The following is a 27,048-nucleotide window of genomic DNA, read 5'->3' as shown; positions in this document are numbered from 1 at the left end:
CTGTTTTGCTCTTGTAAGTTTTATGATTGTCCTCCGTTAAAATTGGTCGGGACAAAAACGCCCCTGCCCTTGACACTGCTGTGCTTTTTGTACTGTGTACTGCATCGCCATCGTTTGGTCAATGAGCTGTTTCCAAGAATTTGAGTGAAGTCTCTTTGATGTTGTTTTGATGCGTTGAATGATAGAATATTGCACCATCGCCGGCATGATTGAATATTTATTTTGACCAGGACAACCACCAACAAAGAGATTCACATGGAAATTGACTGGAAAGCCATTGATGTTTATTTTTTCTATGTCGCGTCGTCATTTCTTCGCGAAACATGATTAATGTATCTTTTGTCAAAAACCTTGTAACTTGAAATTTGGACACACATTGCAAAATTGGAAGCTTTTACTCCATAATAGATTTTTGAGGGTATCTTAGAACACTTTTTTTTTTCTTTCTTTGTGACTGTTACATGTTGGGAAATTTTATCTTTTTTTCCCTGTCCCTCCCTCTAATTAGGTACCACAAACTGAAATTTCAAAGTCCTCTGATTTGATAGTTAACTGCACTACCTTATAGAATTTATCATTCTGAGCATTTTGATACCAAATTTATATATATAGCTTCATTTTTAACAATGTTATGAACATCTGAAGTTGCAGAAAAATGTTACAGTTTTTTAATTGCGAAATGTCTACACTTTGAGGTGTCACAACATTCTTAAATTTGAACGGACATTCACAAAACTTGTAGACACACACCTATGAACATAGAAAACAAGCTCAATTTTTTCAGGGCTATCAAATAACCAGAAGATGGAAATATATTGACGTAAACATGGCTTTTTGACCAAAACCGCAAGAAATACAAGGGGAGATTAAAATCCCCACTCGCGACCGTCGGCTTATCGGCTGCGCGCCGGGCCGCGCTGAAGGGAAGAAGAGAGAATTTATACGAAGCCGGGGTGATGGTGCCCTGCTTGCGAGCCGACGGGGAGCGTCCGGTGTTTATTTGCGTATAATGGCTGTGTTATTCTAGAAGAGGAACGAATGGGCTTTCTGCCGATATATTTCTGTAGTCAGTCCGATCACTGGTTCCATAAAAAAACAACACCGAAAGTTTTTACACGCAAATCTCTTCTATTAATTCTCAAAGAACAGCAGACCTGCCACTCATCCCGATTTAGTCGGGATATCCCGATTTTTTTACCCAAATCTCAAGCTTCCCGATTTTCCCGATTTCAATCGCGTGTATCCCGATTTTTTGTCCCAGTCTGCTGTTGTGCTGGATTTTTCAAAAAACTTACTGTCTTCTCCTTTATCGTGGGAAGCACCCGTTGAATTTTTATGTCAGTAGGAACTCGGAGCTCTATTTCCCGAAATATCGATGCCGCTTTTAGTAGTTGACTCGCCCCGAGTTGTGTGTGATCTTTGACCCGCGCTCAGAATTCTCCAATGATAGCCTGGTAACTGTTACAATTTGGGACATACAAATAATCGGTAATATTCGTAGTTCCGCTTTTACTTTCAAAACAAGCCTTGTCCCAGGTCTGGTGACTGCGCGTTCACATCAAACCATTAGGCTACCGCTGCCATGCAATGGTCCTTTGCAGTGCAGCAAAATCCTTAACGTACAACAATAGTTTCTCCATCCCTAGTGGTTCCATAAACTTAACTTTCTGTAGACCTGTTTCCTGACCGAAATAAATTTAAAGAGATTTTGTAAACGTGCTGAATAATTTATATGAAAGGGAAAGACAAATCCATGGTGGACACAATGGTGTGATAGCACAGTGTATGCTTTGCTGAAGAGGACCTGGAAAAATTACTTTAGAATGATGTATGAGTCTTTAATCTGGAAATCCTACCCTGTGGTAGATGATCGTCTTGAGCTGAGTTTTTGCAGCTTTATTGATTAAAAAATCTAGATCACTAAGATCAGGCAATCAGTATCTTTTAAGAGTTCCTAGAAAAGGAGGTAAAAAAATAAGCTGGAAGATCGTTTGCCCACCTTGCTCCGTCAGTTTGAACTCTCTTCCCCAACCCTTGAGGCATACATCCGAGTCTAAATATAAAATATCTTTAAAGACACATTTAATGACATCATTTTTATCAGTTGAGTCATTTTCAGTACAATGTTATGTTAATGACTATGTTATCCATTTATGTATTTTGCGAATTGCGTTGTGTGAATCATTGTGTATTTTATTTTATTATGTATCTGTATGTGCTTCTTTCCTAATGATGTGTAAGCGTGCGCATGTGATAAGCAAGTAGATGTGTGTGTGTTCGTGTGTTTGGCGTGCATCTGTGTGTGTGAATATTTTTCGTACATGCATTTATGTAAAGCGCCTAAAGCTGTGTTCACACAGAAGTGGGCTCTATAGAAATGATCTTATTATTATTGTTATAAAAGTCTTGTTCAAGTTTTTCTTGTCCCTTTTATTCATTTATAAATGGGCACTCCTTAACCAGTCTAAGGAAACAAATACCACAGATACAGCAAAATCCTGGATTCTACAAGGTAAGGGAAATTAAGACTTAATGTGTTTTTAGTTTTGCTCTTAAGATTTGTTTTTGAGGATGTCTAAATAATGTGTAATAATAGAAATAAAATAATAATTCAGTCATACAATTTAGATAGAATAACTGTTTCCATTGCTTTGAATCCTTCTCTATTCTTGTCTTCTTTTTTTATATTTCTTGGGGGGGGGTCTCTGTTTAAATCGTCTCTTAATAATTTTTTTGATATAAAATGAGTCGCATAAATGTTAATATTAATTGTTTGACGGTTCATAAATAATGGATTTCACCAGATATGTTCCTGACGATGAGAGTCCTGCTGTCCAGCTGCTGTTCAACAACAATGCATTTGCCCGAAAGTACCGCCAGCAGATTGAGCAGTTTATTAAAGGCTTGTTGTGGACAGAATTTCACACGAACAACCCGGAAACAGTGTCAGAAATCACCTCAAGGGTTCGTAACCTCCTTATTATCACTCTCATATTTTGTTTTTGTCTTGACCAATGTTGTGTTGTGTATTGTGAAATGAAAGGAAAATATTTTCAAAGTTTAGTTGAAGTAAGTGCACAGAAGAATGGAAAAGTCTTTGTTTTTCTGAATAGACGTTTATGTAATAACTTATTTGTGTTGACAGTACCGTTTTCCCAAATAAAGAGATTCTGGTGCCCTTGAGTCAGTCCGAGTCAGAAAAGAGTGGAATGTTAGATGACTAGAATATAGGCAGAATAAAAGTAGGGAACATCCCATTATTGAATCAAAATGGTTGCCCCAGTTAAAACAAATAGGAGTTGCCCTTGAGTGATTGGTAATGAGTGAGGCAAAATGCCTCCTTGAAACTGACTATTGTTTAATCAGACAGGCCTGGTTGGGCTGAGCATACTGTAATTGTACGGTCTCAATACATATAAAGTATGCCTCTTTGTTTCCTCATACCTGACACCTGTGTGTTCTCAAACCTCTAACCCATGGCAGGGTGATTTAGAAATTCAATATAAGGCACGCATCAGAAGGTTAAAAGTAGAGACGGGCACTAAAAAACATTACTCAAAAGTGACTAGTGAACGGGGTGGTCAGGCATCAGTGTGTGTAGACTAAATATGCTCTCAACAGACTGGGGAAAGAGTCGGCTGATTTAAATGTAAGTGTAATAATTATTACTTTCTTAGCTACAAAATGTAATTGTACTCATGCTTGTCTAAATGTAGGAGTTCTGCTGGCTATAAGTGTAATTACCATTTGAACTGATGTGTGTGTATTGAAATTTTCCTTGGGTAGGTAGCTTTTGGAGAAAAATGGAATCTGATCCGAATCTCGTAAAAATGAAAATTTTGTATTTTTTGAAAAGCAGTGGGATCAAGGTGATCACTTTTTTTTATATCCAACTTTTGAGCACTAAGATTTGGAAAGGCCAAGTTTGAGGACGGTTATGGAGAGAGGAGAAGATCTATGAGATTTATATGGATAGTGCTGAGAAAATGAGCCTTTGTTGTGGAGCTGTTTAATGCTAGAAAAAACCCATGGGGAGTACACCACTTGTTGTAACTGGTTGTTGACACCCTTTCTCATTATGCAGACAGCCCTGGTGGTCTGCCAGGATTACCCCCCCTCTGCTCACCTTGTACCACTCAAGTGCTATGGTGTTTCATCGCTCGTTTCAGTGTGGGGTTTGTTGACAGCTTGATCGTAAGAACCTTACACATCAGGCCAGTGTAAGTTTCGGCGGCATTGTTTTAGACTTATGAGACAAAGGCTTTATTCATCAAGAGATTGGGGGGTGGAGATCTGGGATGAAAGATTGGTGAGGTGATGTGGTGGCCGTTTAGTTGCTCAAGAGAAAAGGGAACCGTGATGTGGAGGCTTCAGCGTTGTGAAGCATTCAAAGGAATTTTGCTTTTATTTTTTGAAAAATTTGTGGTTTTGTTGCAGAAGGGGTAAGGATTATGTGAGGCAGAAGAGATGGGTGTTCATGTTATGACTAACTTTGTTCTCTTGTATTGGACATTGACTTTGCCATTATTATATTCAGGTGGAGAGTAGGAGAATGTAAGTGGAGTAATGATGCATTTTGCTGTTTTTGTTTTGAAGCGACTGTTGTGTTGTACTTATCCCTGCCGGTTTGTGCTTTATTTTTCACTGTATTGAATAAAGAGAGATAATATTTTTTTTCCCAATTGTATTTTATTTCATTTTCTTCAGCCTGGCGACCCAAGCTGCGTGGATATCAATGAGAAGCTGACACCAGATCTGCGGACAGAGAAGATGAGACAGAAGCACACTGTGAGTAAGACATGATTACAGATCACACAAACGTTTTACACGGCGTCACTTTTCGCCCGATTCTGTTACCTTTAGTTAGCGTGACTCAGCAGCCCGCCGGAGCTCCCCGGCTCGGGGTCACAGGGTGAATGAGCCCTGAAGTGACTTTGCCACTGTCGATTAAGAAGGTTGCATTTTTTACCACGTTTGAAACTATATTACCAATTTTCTCGGTCGGTCGGTCGGTCATGGGTCTATTTAGAATCTAGACTCAGCTGAGTCCCTCTGTTCGGAATCGGATGCGGATTTCTAGTTCAAGGCCTATTCCTATTCACTTGTTCTACAAGATCTAGATTTATTTAGATTACTAGATCTAGACTCTATATGGAGGATCGAAGTGCTTATTGGCCCACAGGGCATATAAAATTTCCCCTAGAACATTTATTATTTGCCAACAAAATTGCGATTTATCTCCCCTGTGTTTGGTTCCCCCCTCCCCTCCCAAATCCACAAAGTCCGCCAATCACATATTTTAAATTGAGAATGTATAGTTTTCCAATCTAATGCTAAAAATAAAAAGATGAACAATAGAGTATCTAAGAAGTTACACATCTTCATCGTGTTATCCGACACAGTATACATAGGGTAAACAAAGAAATAACTCAATGATACCGTAATCTATTGTTTGGCGAAAGAAGCAAGCCCACATCCGAAGAACCTAAATTCTAAATGAAATACTGTTCGCAGACGATCAAAGTCTACTGCATAACAATAACACTGAACTGCAGGAACACGCTGACAACAATCAAATCTGTAGAAATGTGCGCGAGATGGAATGCCTCAGGAAAACATTAACAAGAAGGGATAAAGTGAGAAAAAATAAAAGAGAACAAGTTGGGACAACACCATGTATGAAATACATTGAAAAAACAACGCATTAAATGGCCCACGTGGGCCAATAAGCCCCAGCTTATTTGCCCATATGGGCCAATAAGAGCAGCCATGGAGGATTCATATTCCAATTCTATTGTGTTATTGTATCAAACCCTTTAGCAATGTAGATGTAGAATCTAGGCCATATTATGTTCCTTGTTTGTTTTGGAGTGTGGTTTTTAAATTTTTTTTTTTTTTTCATTTTGGACTTCAAGTGCTGGCCTTTTTACATGAGGCCTGTTGAAGGTTCTTTTTGGGGGTAGGGTTAGGTCTCTTCTTTATTGTATTTTTTGGAGTGGTCACTCGTTACTCGGAAGTCCTTCCTTTATGACATCCACAAAATCTCTTGGGGGGGGGGGGTTGCACAAAATTTTCAGACAATCTGGTTGAGGCTCACATGCAGGTCTACTTTATGTAGTGCAGCCTTTAATACATCTTATATTAAAATCCTGAGTTTGAAAGATTACTGCAGAGTGTTTCAATCCTGCTGTAAATCAATCGCCTACATCTCACCAGTCCCCAATTTCCATGTGATTCAACCGCCCTAGTGCAAGTTTTGCAGCCCTGTGGCGAATGGGCGGTTGAATCACGCAGATTCAGCTGCTTGTTGAGGTGTTCAGCTGCTTGTTGAGATGTTCACCTGTCGCGTAGGCGGCGCGACCCATACGACTGTGGCCTTCACATCGAACCCTATCGGTAGCAAAAGATTTTGTAAAGGCAGTTTGTGTAATCTCTCACTAAGTTTGGTAGTGTTTTTGAGAAAGGGCAAGATGACATCAAAGAAATACGTTAATATTGTCTTGACCAAGTCGGTAAATTGTTTCAAAAGCTTCTGACGAATGAATTAAAGTCTATGATTGACAGCTAAGGGGTGCTTACTTTACATTCGATACAACTGTTGGAAAATATTTTTTTCATGACTTTTCGCGTTTCTTATTTGCTTTACGTGTGCACCACCCCTTACTGTGTCAGCCATGTACCATTCTTGAATCATTGATTGGTTAATCAGTGTCTGGTAGATGATACTTAATTTGTCATTCGAAAAAGAAAGAAACTCATAAACGTATTCGCCCAGAAAATTCTCTCTTCAACAAACCTTCAACCTCAACTCTCCAGCTCTTCATTTCAATTTGAAACGAATCTCACACATTCTACCTACATGCAAAACAATGCGTTTTTATACAACTGCCCTCACACAGTGGTTATTCATGACTGTTGCAAAGACAGTTTACATGACTTGGAAATGGGAACTCCACTATTGTCAAATTACCAGAGAGCAGAAGAGGACAAGCAATTTTGTGATAAGTATTTCTTTGACAGACTTGACGAAATTGCTTTCCCATTACTACAGACAGAATACAGGCAAAATGATAATCTATCTTGACTTACACTTTCAAAGCCTCAGAGGCCTTTAGAGAGAGTACCAAAGAAAATGGAAAGAGTCACATATTGTTCCAGACGACTTTAGAGAGAGATTTAAAAAACCATTCCCACAAAACTAAATAAAGGTCGGCTGCACGATCAGAGACAGTTCACACAGCGTTTGCGCGCATACTTTGCCGAGGAGAAAGCGCGAAACTTGTGCTCGCAGGGGGTGTGTGAACAGACTCTTGGGAAAATATTGGTGCTCGCAAATGCTGCGGCTGCGTCTCCAGTGAGTTAACTATGAGCTGAGAATAGGATAGGTTTGGCAGACCCATGCATCTATCCTAGGGAAATTATACAAGCCGGTTGACTCACTACGAGTATTGCCAGAAGCTTGAGTCCAAGTTTGTACACTTTAAAGGAAAGAGGTTAACTGATCAAAGTTTGGGAAGCTTACATGGTATTTTGGTACCTGAGACAGTTTATGTTTGGACCTTAAATTGAAGTTAATCTGTTTCAATAGAGGCGTTAGCTATTTTGATGTGACCTTCCAGATATTTTAGAATTTTCCAGAGACATTGTGTGTCTTGTGTGACTATGTACTGACTGTCTTTGTCCAACAGATTCTTGGAAATGGCCAGTTCCACAAACAGTTCCTGATCGACTTCTTGGGTTGGCCGTTCACCGTGAAGGAGCCTCCTCGGTGTAATGTGAACTGGGAGATACCTGTGTATCCTTTGCACTGTCATTTTTTATAAAAATAATCATGAATTTAATCATAGCATTTGTATATACAGAGCTGCCTAAATCTACCAATTTTTCTGGTAGATACCGATTTTGGGCCTGTTCTACCACCATACCGATAAGGTGTCAAAACTACCGGATTTGCGATCGGTGCCGAAAGAAGAAAAAAAATCCCCATTCCGCAGTGCTTACATTCTTCTTTGTTTTGGCGGAAATACGTACATTCCAAAAGTTTCGTACTTGCCGCTTCATCATATCACCTCCATGCGTTTTTTGAAGAGAGAGAGAGAGATCAGCACTTGCCTCCGTAACTTGTCAGATATTTACGGCAACTCCCGGCAATAAGTTGTATTAGAAACTGCATGATTGCGCATTTCATACACTCGACCATTGTCTATCTGTGCCGTTCGGTCTGCTATAGTTTTTCGCATTCATATCGGCTAAAATCTGTCTACTCACAATAATCTTACTCCTTCCTTTCATTCATTCTTTCTTTCTGTCTATCTTTGGGTTTTTGCTGCGGCTGGAAAATCTGTGCTTTTAATTCATTTATCTAGAAAATAGAATTGTGAATGTAGAAAGAAAATGATATCAAAGCAAAACATACAAATTAAATCGATATTCTCACTGATGTCCCTATGATGACAAAAAAAAAGGAAGAAAAAGAGAACAAGCGTCCTCCGATTTCTAGATTGTTGGGCCCGTCATCGTGACCGGTCAGTGAAGCTGTGCGAGTTTGCATCGTTTGAGTGCGGCATGAGTAAGGGTCCAGCCGACGGTTGCAGGGGTAATCAAAGTTCATTCAAAGTAGGAGTGTTGCAGGGCTTCGGAATTGAGGGGAGGCGTTTGACGCAATATAGTCTATGGCAGCAGGATAAGGCCGTGGTGCAAGAAACTAATTCTAAAATAAAAACGATAAGTGGAAGTGGGTTTGACTTTCGACAATCGAGTGCGTAAATGAAGGCACATTAGAGCGCAGGTTTGATGATTTTATCTTCAAGGTTAGTGTTCCCGGATTTGTTGGATTTGTCAGTGATGACAAATTGAATAGTGGCAATGAGGAAATGCCATTTTCAACCCTTGGAAAGCTCTATGTTGGATGCCTATGCATCATGATGGCTTGTGTTGCTGATTAAAAACTGGTACTGTGATTTAGCATTTTGAAAAAAAATCAATACTTAGTCCATGATGCAACGATTCACTGATTGCCAGGTTTTCAGCATCCCTACATCCCAGGCTCTCATAGTCCTTTCCAGCTCCGGCTCTCAGTACACGTTCTCTTTTATTTTCACTTTTTGCTCTGCCGTAAGCCTAACTATAAAGGTTTTATAAATAAGTTTTGTCCTGCATGCTTTTTTAAATCAATGATTGCTGAAACCAAACATGGTTTTGGCAGTTGATGTTTTTCTTGCCTCTCCTCAGGTCCAGATCAGGATCATTTTGTATTATTAGGGTAAAACTAATTAAAATTAATTGTCTGTCATACCTAAGTCACAAAGGACTTATCAGTGTCCTATGCTAGTGTCGGCAAATATGTTTTGATATAGTTTCTGTTGGTATGGGCGAGCAGTTTGGCAGTCGCCCTGCACTCAATTCCAGATTCAATATGAATGATAGGTGCCTTGAACGATAGTCCATAAATGCTTTTAAAAAAACAACCTCGCCTCATTACGTACGCACTGTTCATCGTAACTTGTGCGCACCCAAACACCCCCTTCCCTTCCCCACATATATAAACATACACGAGAGCATGCACACACAGGTGCATGCACAAACAAGTTTTCATAAATTAATTACCCAATATCACAGAAAGCAAGCTCGTTCAATGGGGCAACGATCATCTTTTTTTTCCTTCTTTGTCTTTGTACTACATGATTTTAGACAAACTACCTGAAACTGGCCCTGAATATACCTGAAATGTGAACTTTGAGGTAGGCAGCCCTGTGTATATCATATTTCCCTGCTTGACGGCAAGCTCTATGTTCTTCACTCTATTTGAGAGGAAACCTTTATTTATAATGTTAAGTGCCTTTATATGGATGCGCTTACATGATTTTTTAATTTGCTCACATCACCCCATGCACATTACAAGGGATATTGAGTTGGATGTAAAGTGTTACTCATTGCTTTCAGATAAAGAGTAATTTTTGTGTCTGTAATTTGGAGATTGTTTTTTCCTATGTTTTTGCATTCTTTGTTTGCAATGTTTTTTTACAGGGTGGCCAGGGAAGTCGGAAATATTTGTTTAGGTCGGATTTTTGTCTGAAAACTTTTGTTCCTGGATCAACGTCTGCAATAAAAGGAAATTTGAGGAAATCTAAAAGTTGCCTCGAGAAAGACCATGGAAAATACATAAAAGTTCTCGAATATTTGAAAACCAAATCCGATAATGTCCGTAAGTTCATTATGTCGATGGCGATCATTCGGCTTTGCGCGGTGTGAGAGTATGTTTCATGCGAACAGGCGGCTATAGTATTATGGATACCGAGGCTCGATCGGGAAAATCTAGATATATTTTCGCTTTCACTACCAACCTGAAATTTGCCGGTTATAGTCTGATAACAAAACATTTAACGTTTGTGCATTTACAAAGGCTGTGTTGCCATGGAAGTAAATCAATATTTGTCACGTGTGTAAAAAGAAAAGAAAGTTATACGAGCGTCTTGTCGGGCTCGCCATCGTGACCGGTCAATGCGTTTGTATGCCACACACTTGAAAAGGCGTCGAGTGAGTACCGCAAATGTTGGGGTCACCAAAGTTCATTCTAAGTCGGAGCGCTGCGAAGTATAGGACTCTGGAACGGCGGCATTATGGATTTTTTTTTTTTTACAAAAAACTCTCGGGGGAGGGGGGGGGGTTAAAGGCAACACCAGAGGATAAAAACTGAACTTTGTAGCAAATTTTAGCATTTAGAATTTTGATTACGAGAGCTTTTTGCATAGCACGTGTTGGTGCTGGCCTTGTGTGGAATCGAAATGCGTCATACCTTGTAAGCCATGTATTGAACTAAAAGGTTGGCGTGTCATTGGATGGTGATAGTCGAGGCGAGCTAGTAAGCTCGGTGATATTTATATATAGAGAGAGAGAGAGTAGAGGGTTATAATGTTTATATACTATGTTGGTTGGTAAAAGTGACAGCATCTAGATTCTTGATCTATGACCATGGAAAAACTCAGCAAGATAGTCTTCAAGTCGAAGATTGACGGCACTTGGCATACCAGGCTAGAGACTGACTTATTTTTCTTATGATTTTTGTGACTATATGTGTAGACTATTTAGATGGAGAGATCTAGACTAGATCCAGCTTCACGGGAAAGTGCTACTTCATCATCACTGAATATTCAGAATGATTGATGGAGTATCCAAATGATAAAGGCAAGTTTAGATGTAAGTTTTGTTCCCAAGTGTATGTCATCGGTCATTCTGGTGTAAAGTCTTTGAACACTTACATGGTACCTCTAAAATACATGAAAGCCCAAACCAGCCAGTGTGGTACCAAATCTATTCTTAGCTTTGGCAAGAACAGAACAAGGGTTGTGAGCAATACTGAAAGGAGCACCAACAGTAATATAATAGTGAACAACTGGAGCAGCTGTTGACACGAGTTTTCTCATTCATGAGATGTTTTCAGACTTTAAAATAGCTGAGTTTTCAGTGTAGTCCCTCAAAACTTGGCTACCTTGGAACATTTGGGATTGCAGCGGTGATGAAGTCCGCTATCCTAAGATGTGTACGAAATAACCCCTTCTACGTGATTGTCTTTGACGAGAGCCTTAACATTGACAATGGCAAGAAACAACTTGACCTATAGTGGTGGGATTTTTAGGAGGAAGATTTCTCTGGTCACCCTGTTTTAACGTGGCAGTAGCCTGTTTATTTCGTTGTTATTGAAAAAGGCCTGTGTTCATTATAATGTTTCGGATTACTTTTCACAAAAAGTGGAAACTCTTTTCTTCTGTGTGAAAGCAGATATAAATTTGTGATGCGTGTCTTTTTTGTATTTACAGTACATTGAATGATAAGTGTTATTTCATTTGCCTTAACCAGCCACTAGCTATGGCCAAGTTTTTGATGAAGTGTATGCAGATCCTTCAAGCAAACAGAAGAAACAGGATAAAAAGAAGTAAGTATTTTCAAAGTTTATTGAATAACTGTAGTCACTGAGTTATGACATTGAGAAAGATGTAATGATCTTCCCTAAGAAACAGCAGTGTGCTGTGGCGACGAGCAGTTCAGGGAGATAGTAAAACAGACAGAAACTTCAGAGGGAACAAATAAAAAAGAAGTCTTCTTACCTTTTTTTGTCTCTTTCTTTTTTTTGAGTAAAGATAAGCAAAGACATTGGTATGATACCGAAACAAGAGAAGAAAGGAAAAGAAGTAAGACCATCTGGTGGAACCCTCAAACTTAAATAACTCAATCATAAGAAAGTCACATAATACACAACATCACAGCAATACATCCCCCGGGGCAGTGCCACTGACTGTAGTGTCTTTAGGCCGTTCCCAAAGGGAGGACATTTCTCGTTCAAGCACAGTAGAATTGTAAATGGGCTGATTCATGTCACGCACATAACTGTGCCTGATCTACAACGGAGAACTGCTGCTTTTTCTTTACTAATCCTTACTATTATCATTTTCCTCTACTTCTTTTGTACATTTGTCACTCTCTTGTGACCTGCTATTTCCGGGTGCTTTGACAGTTGAAGCAGACCTTGTGCTGTTGAAGCTAGAGAGGTGAGCAGAGTAAGTCTGATTCCCTGTAAAGATTTCTCTGTTGACACTCACCCCTTGGCGCTCATATGACCTTATGCAGTTGCGAGCGCTGTAAAACTCTCTCCTATAATAATAATAATAAAATTCAGCAATACAGACAATAATATTACAAAATGTGCCTCTGCTGGTCACCACACAACACCACTGATGATCTTTGTTGTGTCAGTGTGCTTCTCTTTACTCTAAACAAAACAAAAATCGTTATAAGTGTGGTGACATTTTGTAAGTTACGACTCAACAGAAAAATTATGTGTGCCGCTGGACTCCCTACAGGTGCAGCAGATCTGTAGTTATAGCTTGCATCCAAGTATGAACACTTATAAAAAGAAGTTAACTGACCCAAAGTGCCTAAAACAGTGTCAGACCATAATTTGAATTGAATCTGTTTCAATAGAGGTTCTGCTTGCTTTAGCTAATTCTTATGTGACCTTCCAGATATTTTTGAATTTTATGGAGACTTTTTGTGTCTTGTTTGACTCTATATATGACAATGCTTGTTTCTACTCAGGACGAAACCTTCGTGTTGGAACTGTGGTCAGGAGAACCACTCTGTGGCAGAATGTAGAATGCCCAGGAACCCGGCAAGGATCGCTGCCAACAGGAAAGAGTTTATGGAGAAGCAGCAGGAGAAACGCTCAGAGCCAAAGTTTACGTAAGTTAATAACTTAATGGGAAAGTGTTGAAAAAGAAATGGGGGGTTAATGTATTGATTTGTGCGTGTTTAAGGGGGCTCGTGGGGCCTCAGGGACTGATTTTTACTCACTCTGAGCTTTTTTTTACTTTTGGTATTTTGTGATCCCTCATTCAGTCTAGATTATATTGACACTAGTCGCTGAATGATTAACATTAACAAAATTAAATTTTATTGGGTTCCACGTTGTGTGGTAACATGTTCTATGTTTAAGGGAAGACCCGGCTTGGTGATCCCAGACTATATTGATAAAATTTTGTTCTAAATATCCAACTTTTGTTTTTTGGGAAAAAACAACCTTTGACGTCTGTTCTATTGGGTCACAATGACGAAAGTGTTGAAAAAACACCCTAAATGACCTGAAAGGGCGTTTGAAAAGTGCAAATTGCACTAAAAATCCTTTTAAAAATCCCTGTTTTTTTAGTTTTTCTCAAAATCTTCTTTTTGACATATGTGACCTTGGTGCAAGGAGTTTTAAATAACTACTGAAGCTAGAAGCTTCAAATTTGGCATACATGTGCTTTAACTCACTGGAGACTGACGGAAATTTCGGGGCACAATCTCTCAAGACTGGCATTTCAGGGCATATTTTGATAAGCTGTATCTCAAAAACTAATAAAGCTGTCACTTTCTCCTTTTGATATGTTATTTATTGAAATGACCAGGTGTCCAACAATTTAAAAAATGAAGTCATTATCTTTATTAGTTTTTTAAATACGCCCATGTAAATTTTTATAAAATTTTGTCTTGCGCATAAGTTTTGGGGACATTATATACATGCAAAAAATAGCAAATGAAATCAAGTTTTACTCACCAATTATTTATATAATTCCATCTTCATCTTGTAGATCTAAAACTTCTTCAGTTTCAATAAATCTGTCTTTACTTTTAGTAGCAGATCTTCTAGATCTAGATTTAGACTTATCTTCTCACCTTTCCTTTTGGATGGACCTGATTGGTCAGGGTCTGAAACATAACTGTCGTCAGTTGACTCACTGTCACTAGATCTAGTCAATCTATCCTTATCTCGCTGTTTTACCCCGAATTCTGGATCCCCATCAGAGTCGTATTCAATATCTGATATCTCAGAGTCTGCGTCATCAAAAATTTCGAGGGGGGCTCTTGTGGCCTAGAGGTTAAGGTGTTGGCCTCTCATTCAAAGGTCCCGGGTTCGAATCCGGGTAGCGACTGAAAAATTTTCTTCTCTAAAATTGTCTCCTTTCACCTCCTTTCCTGCTCTCTAGCAATGTTCTGTTGTCTGCTTTCATTTTCACTTTCTGCCCCCACCCCCTCACCTCCTTTGCCCCTCCTCTGGGCTCCTGACTCTTTCTGCAGCCTTTCTTCTGCTACTCCTTGGCGCCTCCTTACTGCTGTCTTTCTGCCACACCCCTGATCTTCTGGTTGGAAAGATCTACACCTAGCCTTCTTGGACAAGGGCGAAAAATCTCGGAGGGCCCGTGTGCAAGTTGCGCACGTTAAAGATCCCTTGGTGGTCTAAAATCGATAAGAGTAGGCTTCGGCCGCCACCCGGGCAAAATTCAAAATTTCCTACCAACTGAAAATATTAGGTGTCTCCCGCGCGCTCATATGACCTTATGAAGTTGCGAGCGCCGTAAAACACGTTACAAAACAAACAAAAATTTCGAAGTCATTGAGCCTGTTATTAGGCTTACACTTTCGTTTTCGATGTGCGTCCATGTTCAGTTTCACTGGAAAGATAGCGTTGTTCTGGGGCGGTCGTAGTTTTTTATCGCTTCCTATCAAAGCTTGGATTGAAGCTAATGGTGTAAGAAAGGTGACTGCATTGTTCTGAGGCCACTTCTCGCATATGTAGCGGGATTTACCTGATGTTTCCCTTTGACTAATCGGTCCCGCATTGGGTGCGGGACACGGCCGGTAGCGTCAATGTACTTGTCCCACAGCTTGTGCGGGACGCGTTGCGAGTGAGTTAAGATCTATTCTGGGGTTCTTTGTGATGGAATTGGGAAATATTGGTTACTTGTGGAAATATTCAAATTTTTTGTAATATGTACCCCAAAATTTCGTCAACTGACTCTCGGGGCTCCATTGTTATTGGGCTCACTTTTTTAGTTTTGAAAATAGGTCAAAATCCTCACATAGATCCCCAGTCCACATAGGTTTGTACTTATGTGCCAAATTTCAGGTTGATAATTCAATATTTACTATGAAATTTTTCAGCTCTAAGGAACTGGTTTGAAAATCCAAGATGGCCGCCTCAGAGGCCCATTTTTCAGAAAAAAATCAACAAATTCACCCTTAGTACATCCTATTTACCTATGAACTTCTTGCACAATTACATGAAAGTGAATAAAAGTCATTCGTTTAGAAAAATTTTCCAGGCGTGTACGTCTCCCCTTAACTTATTTTTTCTCAAAACACACTTTCTCACCACTTTTTGCTTGCATATGCTGTTTTTGTTCTCCCCCATTTTTTTTTCTAACATAGAGACTAGAAATTTGGCTTGTAGTAAGAGAAATGGTTTGTACTTGTAGTGTGCCTGTTAGTTTTTTACATTTTGCTTTTACAAATTTTTTTCATGCCTAGAATATTTTTTAAAGATAAAATTCCATCTCCCCAACTTTGAGAACAATTTTATTTTGGGATACTTTCTAAGCATAGTATCAAATACCAGAATAGCCAGATGCAAGCACCAATTTATTTGTGACTTTTTGCAAGTTACAGAATTTTAAAAAGTTAAAATGTAGATGGTGGAGAAAAAAATTATGTCCAATTTTTAAGTGGCCGCCGTTTCCATTGCAAAGGCTTACATAATTAAGTGTGTCAACAGTTGAAATGAATCTTTTGTCTCATACTTACTGCCTGTGACAAAAGTTGTTTCAGTTTGTCTTTAGTTAAAAATGTTGTCCTATAAGTATCCAGCTCCCTTAAATCTCACCTTCCAATTGATTGGTCTCTGTTTGAAGTACATAAGATTTATAACTTGTAAATATATGGGGATAAGGCTCAGCTAATGGTGCAAATCATATGTTTTTAATTTTCAGTTATGAGCAGCTGGTATTGATGGTTTATGACATATGATTCTTTTGTTTTGCAATCACCAACCTGCTTCTCTTCCTTCCTGACACACACCCCCCCTCCCCCCTCTTTTTTTTTCCTTTTTGGCAGGGTGTTTGTTGCACCTATTTAACCTAACTCCGACTTGTTAGGACTCTTAAGATATAAATATGCTAAGTTAAAAGTTTCTTCTTACAATGTGATTCATTCAAATGATGGATCTGGAAGTTTTAACATTCTTTGTTCCTTAGAGTGGTCTACATTTTGACAGTGTAACTGCTTTGCTGACTTTAGTTGGATCTGTGCCGAGTGATGCTGTTGTTTCATGGTCCTTGTATTTGTGTGATGATTTCAAATTTCTGTCCACAGAGGGGCTGCTCGCTATCACCTTGACCCTGAACTTGCTTCAAAGTTTGGCAAATTCCGACCTGGCGTCATCAGGTATGTTTTTGATTAGAAAAAGGGTTTTGTATTTATTTATTTGTTAGTTAATTGGTTGGGGTTTGTTTTGTTGTTATTGTTTGTTTTTTGTTGGGGGGTTTTTGGGGTGGGGGTATTTGTTTATTGCTTTTAGCATTAGTTGTCAGTGTAATAAATGTTTCTGTTTTGCACACTTGTCCATTTTATACTGTCTTTTCTGTAATTTAGTTTCTCACCATCTTTTCCGAAAGTAGATTGTAAGTCATGGTTCAAGTAAATAATTGTTTGTCCTTGGGCTTTGACTTGTTTTTCCGATGACTCAAATTTTTTTATTGTTTGAGGAAACTAGTAATGGTTTATCGACACAACTGGTTGTTTAGATGGTCAAAAACGTATATTTTGTCTACAATATGTTTAGCCCACATGTTGCGCACATCAACAAGTGGAAATGAGGGTTCTGAATTTTCAAAATGTGTCAAACTTTTCTCTGCAAGAATTGGTCTCATTGGCCTTAACAGGAGCCACAAGTCATCATCAATCCTGATTTTTCTATTTTGCTTAAGAAATATTCCATGCTGCAGATGTATTGGCCATTTTCAGACATTGACGGATAAACTAATGTTATTATGATGTTTATGAAATGTGTAGGATAAAGAATAGTGTGAGTTCTGTTAGGTTTCTTGTTTTTGGCAGAGAATGAGAGTGATAAACCTGAATGGCAGTTTTCAGGTATTTTCAGCCCATTGTGTTTGACAACCATCCTCTTAAAATTTGTCGTACCGAAGTTTTATGTCACGTTCTCTTCTCCTACTACAGTGACAGCCTGAGAGAAGCCTTGGGCCTCAACTCTGACCAAATGCCACAGCACATCTACAAAATGCGGCTCTTTGGTTATCCCCCTGGTTGGTTAGCTGTGGCTAAACAGGTGGAATCTGGAGTCTCAATATTCGACAAAAATGGCCAAGGTAAGCTGTAAGACTCATCATATTGTGCAAAATTGTTTAATGTTAACACCCCTTACAACACTACGGTTATTTAAGAGGCGGGCCCTCTGAATTTAATGTCATTTCTGGCAGGACCAAGCTAAACCTTGAACCCTTAATCTCACAATGACAAGCCAGATCACCTGCCACTCGTCGACCGATGCAACTGGGCCTACCTCCAGAGTGTTGTGGAGAAGGGTCTGTATTTTAGGAAGATAAAACACTGGGAACTGGTATTTGATTTTCTTTGCCATTGCTGCCATTTGTCAAGTAAACGTTTGTATCTGACTGAATTTATGAAAATGGGTTCACTTTTCTTTACTTTCAAATTGAATGTCTTTTAACTCTTTAAACCCCATCGGAAACTGGGAGCGTCTGGCAGTAATAACCATGTTCCCCATCGGACGCTAAGAGCATCTGATACTAGTGACAACTATTTATTGCTAGTTTTTTGCTTGTTTTTCGTAACTATTCCGTATCCAAGTTTTTTAGTAATGACTAATCTAAGCCTTTGTTTCCGCCGTTTAGAAGTTGGAGATATGCTTTTGGGGTTATAATGAGACATAGGTGACTGTTGAAAAAGTCTCTTGCAAATGGTGGGAATAAAAACTCAGAGTTTAAAGTGTTAAAGCAATCGGAATCAAACCTATAACAATTTTGTTGATGACTCTGAAGTTGTGTAGTGCAGGATGGTTGCGGTGCTTTCGGAACCTTTTTCCTGTAGTGGTTAATCTTCTTGTTCTTTTCATCTGTCATTAACAAAGGCCAGTGATTAGTTTGTTTAAAAAAAAACAATAGAAAGTATGGCACCCTTTGCTCTTTGTGAAAGCATTTCAGATTAAATCTGCTTCCACCCCCCGGGCCGGTGTCTCTGACTGAAGTGTCTTTAGACCATTCCCAAAGCGGGGACATTTTTCGTTCTAATGCACAGTACAATTGTAAATGGGCTGATCCAACAATGTCATGCTCATAACTGTGCCTGAACTTCAGTGAACTGCTGCTTTTTCTTCCCTAATCCTTACTATTGTCATTTCCTCTACTTCTTTTGTATGTTTGTCACTCTTGTGACCCGCTATTTCCGGGGTTGGGAGTATACCTCCAGGGTAGCCCTGACACCAGCTATGGACTTCCGAGCGGTGTCCCCTTGTTGGACTCGGTGGCGGGTGGGGAGCCCTGGAGATGAAATAAAAGACAAAATACACATGGATTCAACCAAAAACATTTCTCCCACCCCAATTCCCAACAAGTCCCAGACAGGAGAAGCAGGTGCAACTCCTGGCCTGGGCAAAAGAAAGAAGGGCCTTTCGGGCGAAGATGCTGACAATGTCAGCATCTGGGACATACCCAAGAGAACATCGTTGGGGTGGTCACCATTTTTGGTGATCTCCCCAAAAGATGAAAAACAAGACACAAATCTGACTACATTAAGCGTCTTCAAAATTCACAAATCACTCAAACATTTCGGTATTTACAAGCCAAAATATATAAAAAATCTAGGATCCACGGACCTCCTGATACAAGTCAGTTCCAGCATTGAATCAGGCAAACTGTTGGCCTGCACCTCGTTTGGTGGCATCCCTGTATGTGTTCAGCCTCACAGGAGTCTGAACACATCCAAGGGTGTCATCAAAAGCCGAGAGCTCTACGGCTGTACCGAAGAAGAAATGGTTCAGGAGATCGATGGAATTGTCCATGCTCGTCGTATCAAAATACGGCGGGATGGCAAGGAAATCTGTACCAACACGTGGATCCTTACCTTCAACACACCCACACCACCAACAAAATTAGACATCGCATACTTAGAACTCGAAGTTAGACCATATATACCGAAACCGATGCGCTGTTTCAACTGTCAGCGCTTCGGACACACACAGCTACGCTGTCGTCGTGGCGCAGCGTGTCCTCGCTGCGGCAAGGAGGGACACTCTGGGGAGACCTGCTCTGCAGATCCCTGGTGCCCAAATTGTCGACAGGGGGGTCACTCTGCATCTTCGACGGAGTGTCCGAGGTGGTGTCAGGAGAAAGCCATCCTCACACATAGGGCCCAGTACGGCGGAACGTTCGCTCAAGCAAGAGCAACGCTATACCCAAAAGGATCGACGCCAAAGAATACAACAAAAACATATTCAGAAGTCCTGAAGACTGTCCCAGGGTCAGTAAACCCAACCCGAAAGGTCCTTCAGACAAATAGAAAGCAGAACACCTGCAAAAATCAACACTCCAGTCTGGAGACGGAGGAGGACATGGAGTCCACTTCCTCCACTCCTATCTCTCCCTCTCTCCATACGCCATCTCCCCACACCCCCTCTTCATCACCACCCTCTCAGCCATCTTCTTCATCCTCATCCCCTTCATCATCCTCACCCTCATCATTCTCATCATCACCCCCATCATCTTCACCCACAACATCCTCCCCATCATCATCCTCACACAAATCACCACATCCTACACCCTCATTGCTTCAACCTCCATCCCATCATCCTTCATCCAATAAAGCCCCTCCACTCACTCCCCGCACCCGCTCCCCCTCCTGTACCCGCATTCAGGACTCCGGTCCTCCTCCCCCTCCACACTCTCCCTCAAAAAAGGCTGCGGTCCACCGTGACCGCAGCAAAACAAAACAAAGACAAAGGTCACCAACGACCAAAAAAAAATGTATCGAACCCGTGCCTTCAAAATAAATTAAAATGGCAGTTCTTCAGTGGAACATTCGTGGTTTGCGTGCAAACCAGGCAGAACTCTCTTATCTTTTGACTTCACACACCCCAAATGTAATCTGTCTACAAGAAACTAAATTGCCAACACCCACATACACATTAAAAAACTATCAAACTTACAACCAAATATACACCGACAACCAAATCGCCTCTGGGGGCAACTCCATTTTAATAAATAACCAAACACTACACAGACAAATACAACTAAACACAACACTTCAAGCAGTTGCGGTCAGGGTCACCCTACACCGTCCTATAACTATCTGTTCAATATACATCCCCCCAAATTATCCTCTATCTTTAAGAGAACTAATAAACCTCAGAGACCAGCTCCCACAACCCTTCATCATGTTGGGAGATTTTAATGCCCATAGCCCTCTTTGGGGAAATGAACCAACTGATACTAAAGGTAAAATCATAGAAGATTTCTTAATAAAAACCAGTACTAGTATTTTTAACGACAATTCCCCAACATTTCAAAATTCAAATAACCTAAACGTTTCATCCATAGATTTAACCCTTTGTGATCCTGACCTAATTCCAGACTTTCAATGGTCGGTCCTGGACGACCCACACGGATCGGACCACTTCCCCATCACCCTAATTCCAGACATACCACACCGAACTCCTATCCCAGACCGTTTCAATCTTAAAAGAGCGGACTGGGATGGGTTTCACGTGGAATGTCTGAAGAAACTCAATCCATCTCAAACACAAACACAAACGTTTGAACGATTTCATGAAACCCTTCTCGAGATCGTTCAAAAAAACATACCAAAATTATCCACCAAACCCCGAAGAAATAAATGTTGGTTCACTGAAGACTGCCAAAAAGCTGTTGTGGCCAAAAAATCAGCTCTCAGGAAGTTCGTCAACTCTAAAACTAACGAAGACCTCATTAATTTCAAAATTGCGCGAGCCCAAGCACGCAGAAAAATCAGAACAGCCAAGAAAACATCTTTTCGAAATTATGTCTCAAAAATCAACAACAACACACCAATGCACAAAGTCTGGAAGATGATAAAGAAATTAAAAGGTACTAAAAAAGACACAATCAAACACATCCTTAAACCGAATAACTCCTTCGTAGAAACCGAAAAAACAGTTGCTGACTGTATAGCATCAACTCTCTCCGGAAATTCCTCTACCCACAATTACAACCCTGAATTCCAAAAAGTAAAAATGTCTTCTGAAAAGACAACTGTTGATTTTACCTCTTCAAATGAAGAACACTATAATTGCAGCTTTTCTCTTAACGAATTAAAATGTAATATTGCAGAACTATCAAACACAGCTCCAGGCCCTGATCAAATACACAACGAAATCACCAAACGTCTTCCAGATGAAACACTCCTATTACTCCTTGATATTTACAATGAACTCTGGCATTCTCAACAATTTCCGAACAGTTGGCGTCTTGCCACTGTTATACCAATCCCAAAACCAGGAAAAGATCACTCTAACCCATCAAACTACCGTCCCATAGCCCTTACAAACTGTTTCTGTAAACTTATGGAAAAACTTATTAACAAACGTCTAATGTGGTTTCTCGAAACCTCAAACTCCTTATCAAATTTTCAATGCGGTTTTCGCAAAAATCGCTCTACTATTGACCATCTCGTCCGACTTGAAACTTTCATTCGGGAAGCTTTCATTCGAAAAGAGCACCTTGTGGCTATTTTTTTCGACTTAGAAAAAGCATTCGACACCACATGGAAACATGGTATTCTGAAAGACCTGCATGACTTGGGCTTACGCGGAAATCTTCCAGAATTTATACGAAACTTTTTGAAAGACCGATCATTTCAAGTAAAAGTAGGTTCAACATTATCAAATTTACACACCCAAGAAGAAGGCGTCCCTCAGGGAAGCATCTTATCGCCCATTCTTTTCGAAATCAAAATAAATTCCATCACAAAAACCCTTCAAAACAATATTGACTGCTCACTTTATGTTGACGACTTCCTGATTTGCTATAAATCCAAATCCAAAATGGATCACATTGAACGTCAGCTTCAGCTTCAACTCCATAGACTGGAAACTTGGGCAAACGGGCACGGGTTCAAATTTTCAACAGTAAAAACAAACTGTGTACATTTTTGTCTGTCGCACAAGTGTGTGCGACAACCAGATTTATATTTGTTTGGAGAGAAAATTCCTGTTAAAAAACAAGCTCGTTTCCTGGGCGTAATCTTCGACAATAAACTTTCATTCCTACCACACTTGAAAGACCTAAAGACGAGGTGCCAGAGTGCTCTCAACGCCTTAAAAGTATTATCCAATCCTGAATGGGGAGGAGATACTGAAATACTCCTTCAACTTTACCGTTCTCTTGTCCGTTCCAGGCTGGACTATGCCAGTCCTGTTTACGGATCAGCCAGAAAGTCTTACCTTAAAATTTTAGACCCTGTTCAGAACCAAGGCCTTCGCCTTGCCCTAGGCGCTTTCCGTACTTCACCTGTAGAAAGTTTACAGGCAGAAGCACATGAACCATCTTTGGAACTTAGAAGGAAAAAACTCTCTTTGCAGTACGCTTTGAAACTTAGCTCAGTACCCCAAAACCCAGCCCACAAATGTGTCTTTGGCCTTCCCGAAGACCTAAAAACCCTATCCTCCTTAGGAAATAAAGTAAGCCCTTTCGGAATAAGAATCCAGAACGATCTCAAAGACATTGATTTTTCTGAAGACATAATCGAGCCCTTTGCCATGTCCAGCATACCTCCATGGCATTTAACCAAACCAAACATAGATACTAGTCTTGAAAAACACAACAAAAAGTCCACAGACAAAACTACATACTTAAACTCATATAAACAGCTGATAAATAGATACCCTGAAGCAGAGAAACTCTTTACAGACGGATCCAAAAATGACTCCTCAGTAGGAGCTGCTGCCCTTGCATCGCCACACAGCTTAAGCCTAAGGAAACTCCATCCAGAAGCTTCAGTCTACACTGCTGAGGCTACAGCTCTTGAAATGGCCCTAAATATTATAGATCAATCAACCAAGTCTACCTTCCTAATCCTTTCAGACTCTCTCTCTTGTCTGAAATCTTTAGAGCGCTCTGACACCTCCGACAACAGAATTTTGAAACTTATCATTAAACTGCATTTTCTACATCAGTCTGGAAAAACTATTACAATAGCTTGGCTTCCAAGCCATGTAGGCATTGATGGCAACGAAGCCGTTGACCAATTTGCCAAAGAATCTCTAAAACTACCTGAAAACAAAAATAGTAAAATCCCTTTCTCTGACATGAAACCGAAAGTAAAAGAACACATCACATCCTCCTGGTCCCAAAGTTGGAATCAACAAATACACAACAAACTCCATTACATTCAACCGAAACTTACACCCAGGAAACCATTTTCTCTACCACGAAGAGAAAAAGTAATTTTTACCCGACTTAAAATAGGACACACGCACGTCACGCACAAACATTTGCTCGAAGGAGAGGAAGCTCCTTTGCGTGGCGTGCAACACAAATTTCACAGTTCGGCACATCCTAATGGAATGTGTCGACTTTAATTATGTCCGTGATAAATATTTTAAATGTAAAAATATTAAGACCCTTTTTAACATCATAGAACCTAGAAGAATCTTAAGTTTTATAAAAGAAATTGGACTGTTTAATAAAATGTGAAAATATATAGTTGTCGTTGTCGGTGTATATATACATACGCTGAGATTTGTATTGTATATACAAATGTAAATAAGCCTTTTCCATATTTACAAAAAAAATATTTATAAATGTTTGTTCGTCTTTTTAGCATAATAGAAATAGTGTGATCGTTTGCGGTTGCGAGCTCCGAAAGACTCTTATTAAAAACACGTCTGATTTTGTAACGGTGAAACCTGATGGCGCTTAAATGACCAAAATTGTGTCGATAGTGCCGTAAAACATCTACCCCAATCAATCATTTCCGGGGTGCCTTGATAGTCAAAGCAGACTTTGTGCTGTTGAATCTAGAGAGGTGAGAAGAGTAAGTCTGATTCCCTGTAAAGACTTCTCTGTTGACATCCACCCCTTGGCGCTCATATGACCTTATGCAGTTGCGAGCGCCGTAAAACGTCTACTAAAACTTTTTTTAATCTGCTTCCAGCAAAGCAGTAGAGTAGCAAACAAGTGAAGACATCCGAGGTTATAAACTGTCAGCTGGCCTTAAGATGCACTAAGCCCCAAATTATCAAATTTTAAAAATTGCAGCTTCTTAATCTATGGTATTGGTTGCATGTGCAGAAGAAACATTTTGTTGAAATTCTAATTCTAAATATTTATTTTTAAAAGTAAGGAAAAAATGCTTGATGTGGGTACACTTGTTTAAAAAATGAAACAGTTTGATTTTTTTCTCATGTGAAAAATTTTGCTTTCTGAAGCCAGAACATTTGAACAGCTTGCTGACCATATGATGTATGTGAACAAGAGTTGAAAAAAGCTTGAAAAAAGAAAGATGTCAGTAGTCAGATGCCTTGAGCAACTCATTATGGTAATGTTTTCTGTTGTTTTATTTCTCATCCCTGTAGCGACCCGCATCACGGGGCAGTACCTGGAGGACGGAGAGCTCGACGATGAAGGAGCAGCCGAGGATAAGAATGGTAGCACTACTTTCTCACTTTATCCCTCTCTCTGTTTCTCTCTCTCTCTCTCTCTCTCTCTCTCTCTCTCTCTCTCTCTCTCTCTCTCCATCTCCCTTTCTTCCCCCTTCCTCCTGGAAAGGACCAAAACAAACAACATATTATTATTAAAATACTTCGGATGAGTTCAGTTATGATCTGACAATAATTAGATAATTTTGTGGATTGTCTGAAAATGTCCTAACCTGAAGGATAACACAGCATAATGGCTGTGGATAAAAATGAACTTAGTTCAGATAAATTAATGATACAGTAGTCTCCGCCTAAGATCCCGATGCTCAGGAGCAAGGAAATGCGGGATCTTAGGCGAACCGGGATCTTAACCGACGAACCCAGGGAAGAATGTATGGTGACCCATGCTAAGGCTCACAATCGATAAAATGGTCTCCTTCTACTCTAAAATGAACTGACGTGACCGCTTGGTGGGTTTATGACGTATGGCGAGCAAAGAGTGGTTAACCTTGATGACCTATCACAGTGCATAGTGGGATGAGGCGTGCCATTTTCACTTTTTATCCTATCATGAGTCTCAAGATCTGCGCTTATCTAGTTGCCCCGCCCCCTTACCTGTCGAAAATTTATAGCTTTCCATCTTCCATCTCTGACCGAGTCCCCATCCCCCCCCCCCCCCCCCCAACCGCCTTTGTCGATACACACCATTGCTTTGTGAACACACCAATTAAAATTCAGTCTGTCTCGCAAATTCGGGAGTACATACAACTTCTGCAATGGTCAGGGAAGAGTTCACAGTTCAATGTGATCCCGCCTGGAGCGAACGTGTAGGCCCTCCCAACCAAGCAAGTGATGTAAGTTTAGGGGGAGAGCTCAGGTGTGAGTGCGATGTTCGGGGAAAACAAACGTGTTAGTTCACACCCCGGTGTGATCCCGTCTGGGGCAAACATTTATCGCTTCATCGAGTTTTACAACGTGTATGTGATCACATTCACGATAGTGGCTGATCTTTGACACGACGGACAGTTAATTGATCTCAACTTTTCACTCTTGGTTGAAAGGCTGTCCCGCCCGGGTTTTTGTTCCGCAAATTATGATCTGAAATGCGAGATCTTAGCCGAAGGTAGACCTTCAGAGTGAATCAGAGCGGGATCTTAGGGGTGACTTTTGTATAGTAAAAATTCTGTTTTCTTAAAACAGCGGGATCTTAAGCGAACCGGGATCGTAAGCAGTGGGATCTTATGCGGAGACTACTGTATAGGCTGTTGCTTTTTTAGATGCTCTGTCTCTGTGTATTTACTACTCAATCCTGCCTTACTGTTTTTAATTTTCCTCTATGCATAATTTGATGTATATTATATTTGTTTTGTTACTTACTGTTTTCTATGTATTTCCTACAGAGTATGATGTTAACAAGATCATAGAATATCCTGGGTTCACAGTTCCTGTACCTTTAGGCATTGTTGATGTAAGTCTGAGAGAGTCGTCTAGCATTCAGCATTCTACTTTTTTATTTGTTTATTTTTGAGTTTTTGATTTGTTTGTTGTTGGGGTTTTTTCGATGGGAGGGGAGGGGGTTCTTCAAGCTTGTCAAGCCTATCTGATGCAAAGCTCAGTAATACCTAGTGGGGGGGGGGGTTTATGCTGTATTATGTGGACTACACTACAAGGCATTATCCTTTATTCATGCAGTTCATTACATAAACTCATTCATACTCGTGGTTATAAAAATTGATGTTCACTGGAGCTGATATGATCTCTAGAGATAGTTTTACAATATCAGAACCCTAATAACAACTCACATTGTCATGACAGACATTAACTCTCAGACAAACTAAACAAGTAAGGGGGAGGGGGGGGGGGGGGCAGTATGCCTTGTAACAAGCTGTATTTAAGCTGTTGTGGGACCTACAACAGTTAATACAGTGCACTTTCTTTGGGAGGGGGTTGTTATTTGAGGGTTGGTTTTAGCGGTAAAAAAACATGTGGGCCACTAAATGATTTTTTTATTTTAACTGGGGGGGGGGGGG

General features: G+C 40.1%; 1 protein-coding gene across 1 annotated transcript in view; it reads left to right on the top strand.

Annotated features, from left to right (window-relative positions):
* LOC101851648 (zinc finger CCHC domain-containing protein 8) overlaps nt 1–27,048 on the top strand; it is a gene marked incomplete in the record, with an annotated part of 40,112 nt that overhangs the window by 2,813 nt on the left and 10,251 nt on the right. The window contains 10 exon segments of the mRNA XM_013083760.2: nt 2,470–2,512; nt 2,805–2,964; nt 4,708–4,788; nt 7,689–7,795; nt 11,864–11,932; nt 13,093–13,236; nt 16,681–16,752; nt 17,548–17,696; nt 24,956–25,027; nt 26,419–26,486. Coding sequence (XP_012939214.1) covers nt 2,470–2,512; nt 2,805–2,964; nt 4,708–4,788; nt 7,689–7,795; nt 11,864–11,932; nt 13,093–13,236; nt 16,681–16,752; nt 17,548–17,696; nt 24,956–25,027; nt 26,419–26,486 — 965 coding nt within the window.

This window comes from Aplysia californica, unplaced genomic scaffold, assembly GCF_000002075.1.
Source record: "Aplysia californica isolate F4 #8 unplaced genomic scaffold, AplCal3.0 scaffold00253, whole genome shotgun sequence".
Classification (NCBI taxonomy): domain Eukaryota; kingdom Metazoa; phylum Mollusca; class Gastropoda; order Aplysiida; family Aplysiidae; genus Aplysia; species Aplysia californica.
The sequence above is the reverse complement of the archived record's forward strand: the minus strand, read 5'-3'. Positions and strand labels throughout refer to the sequence as shown.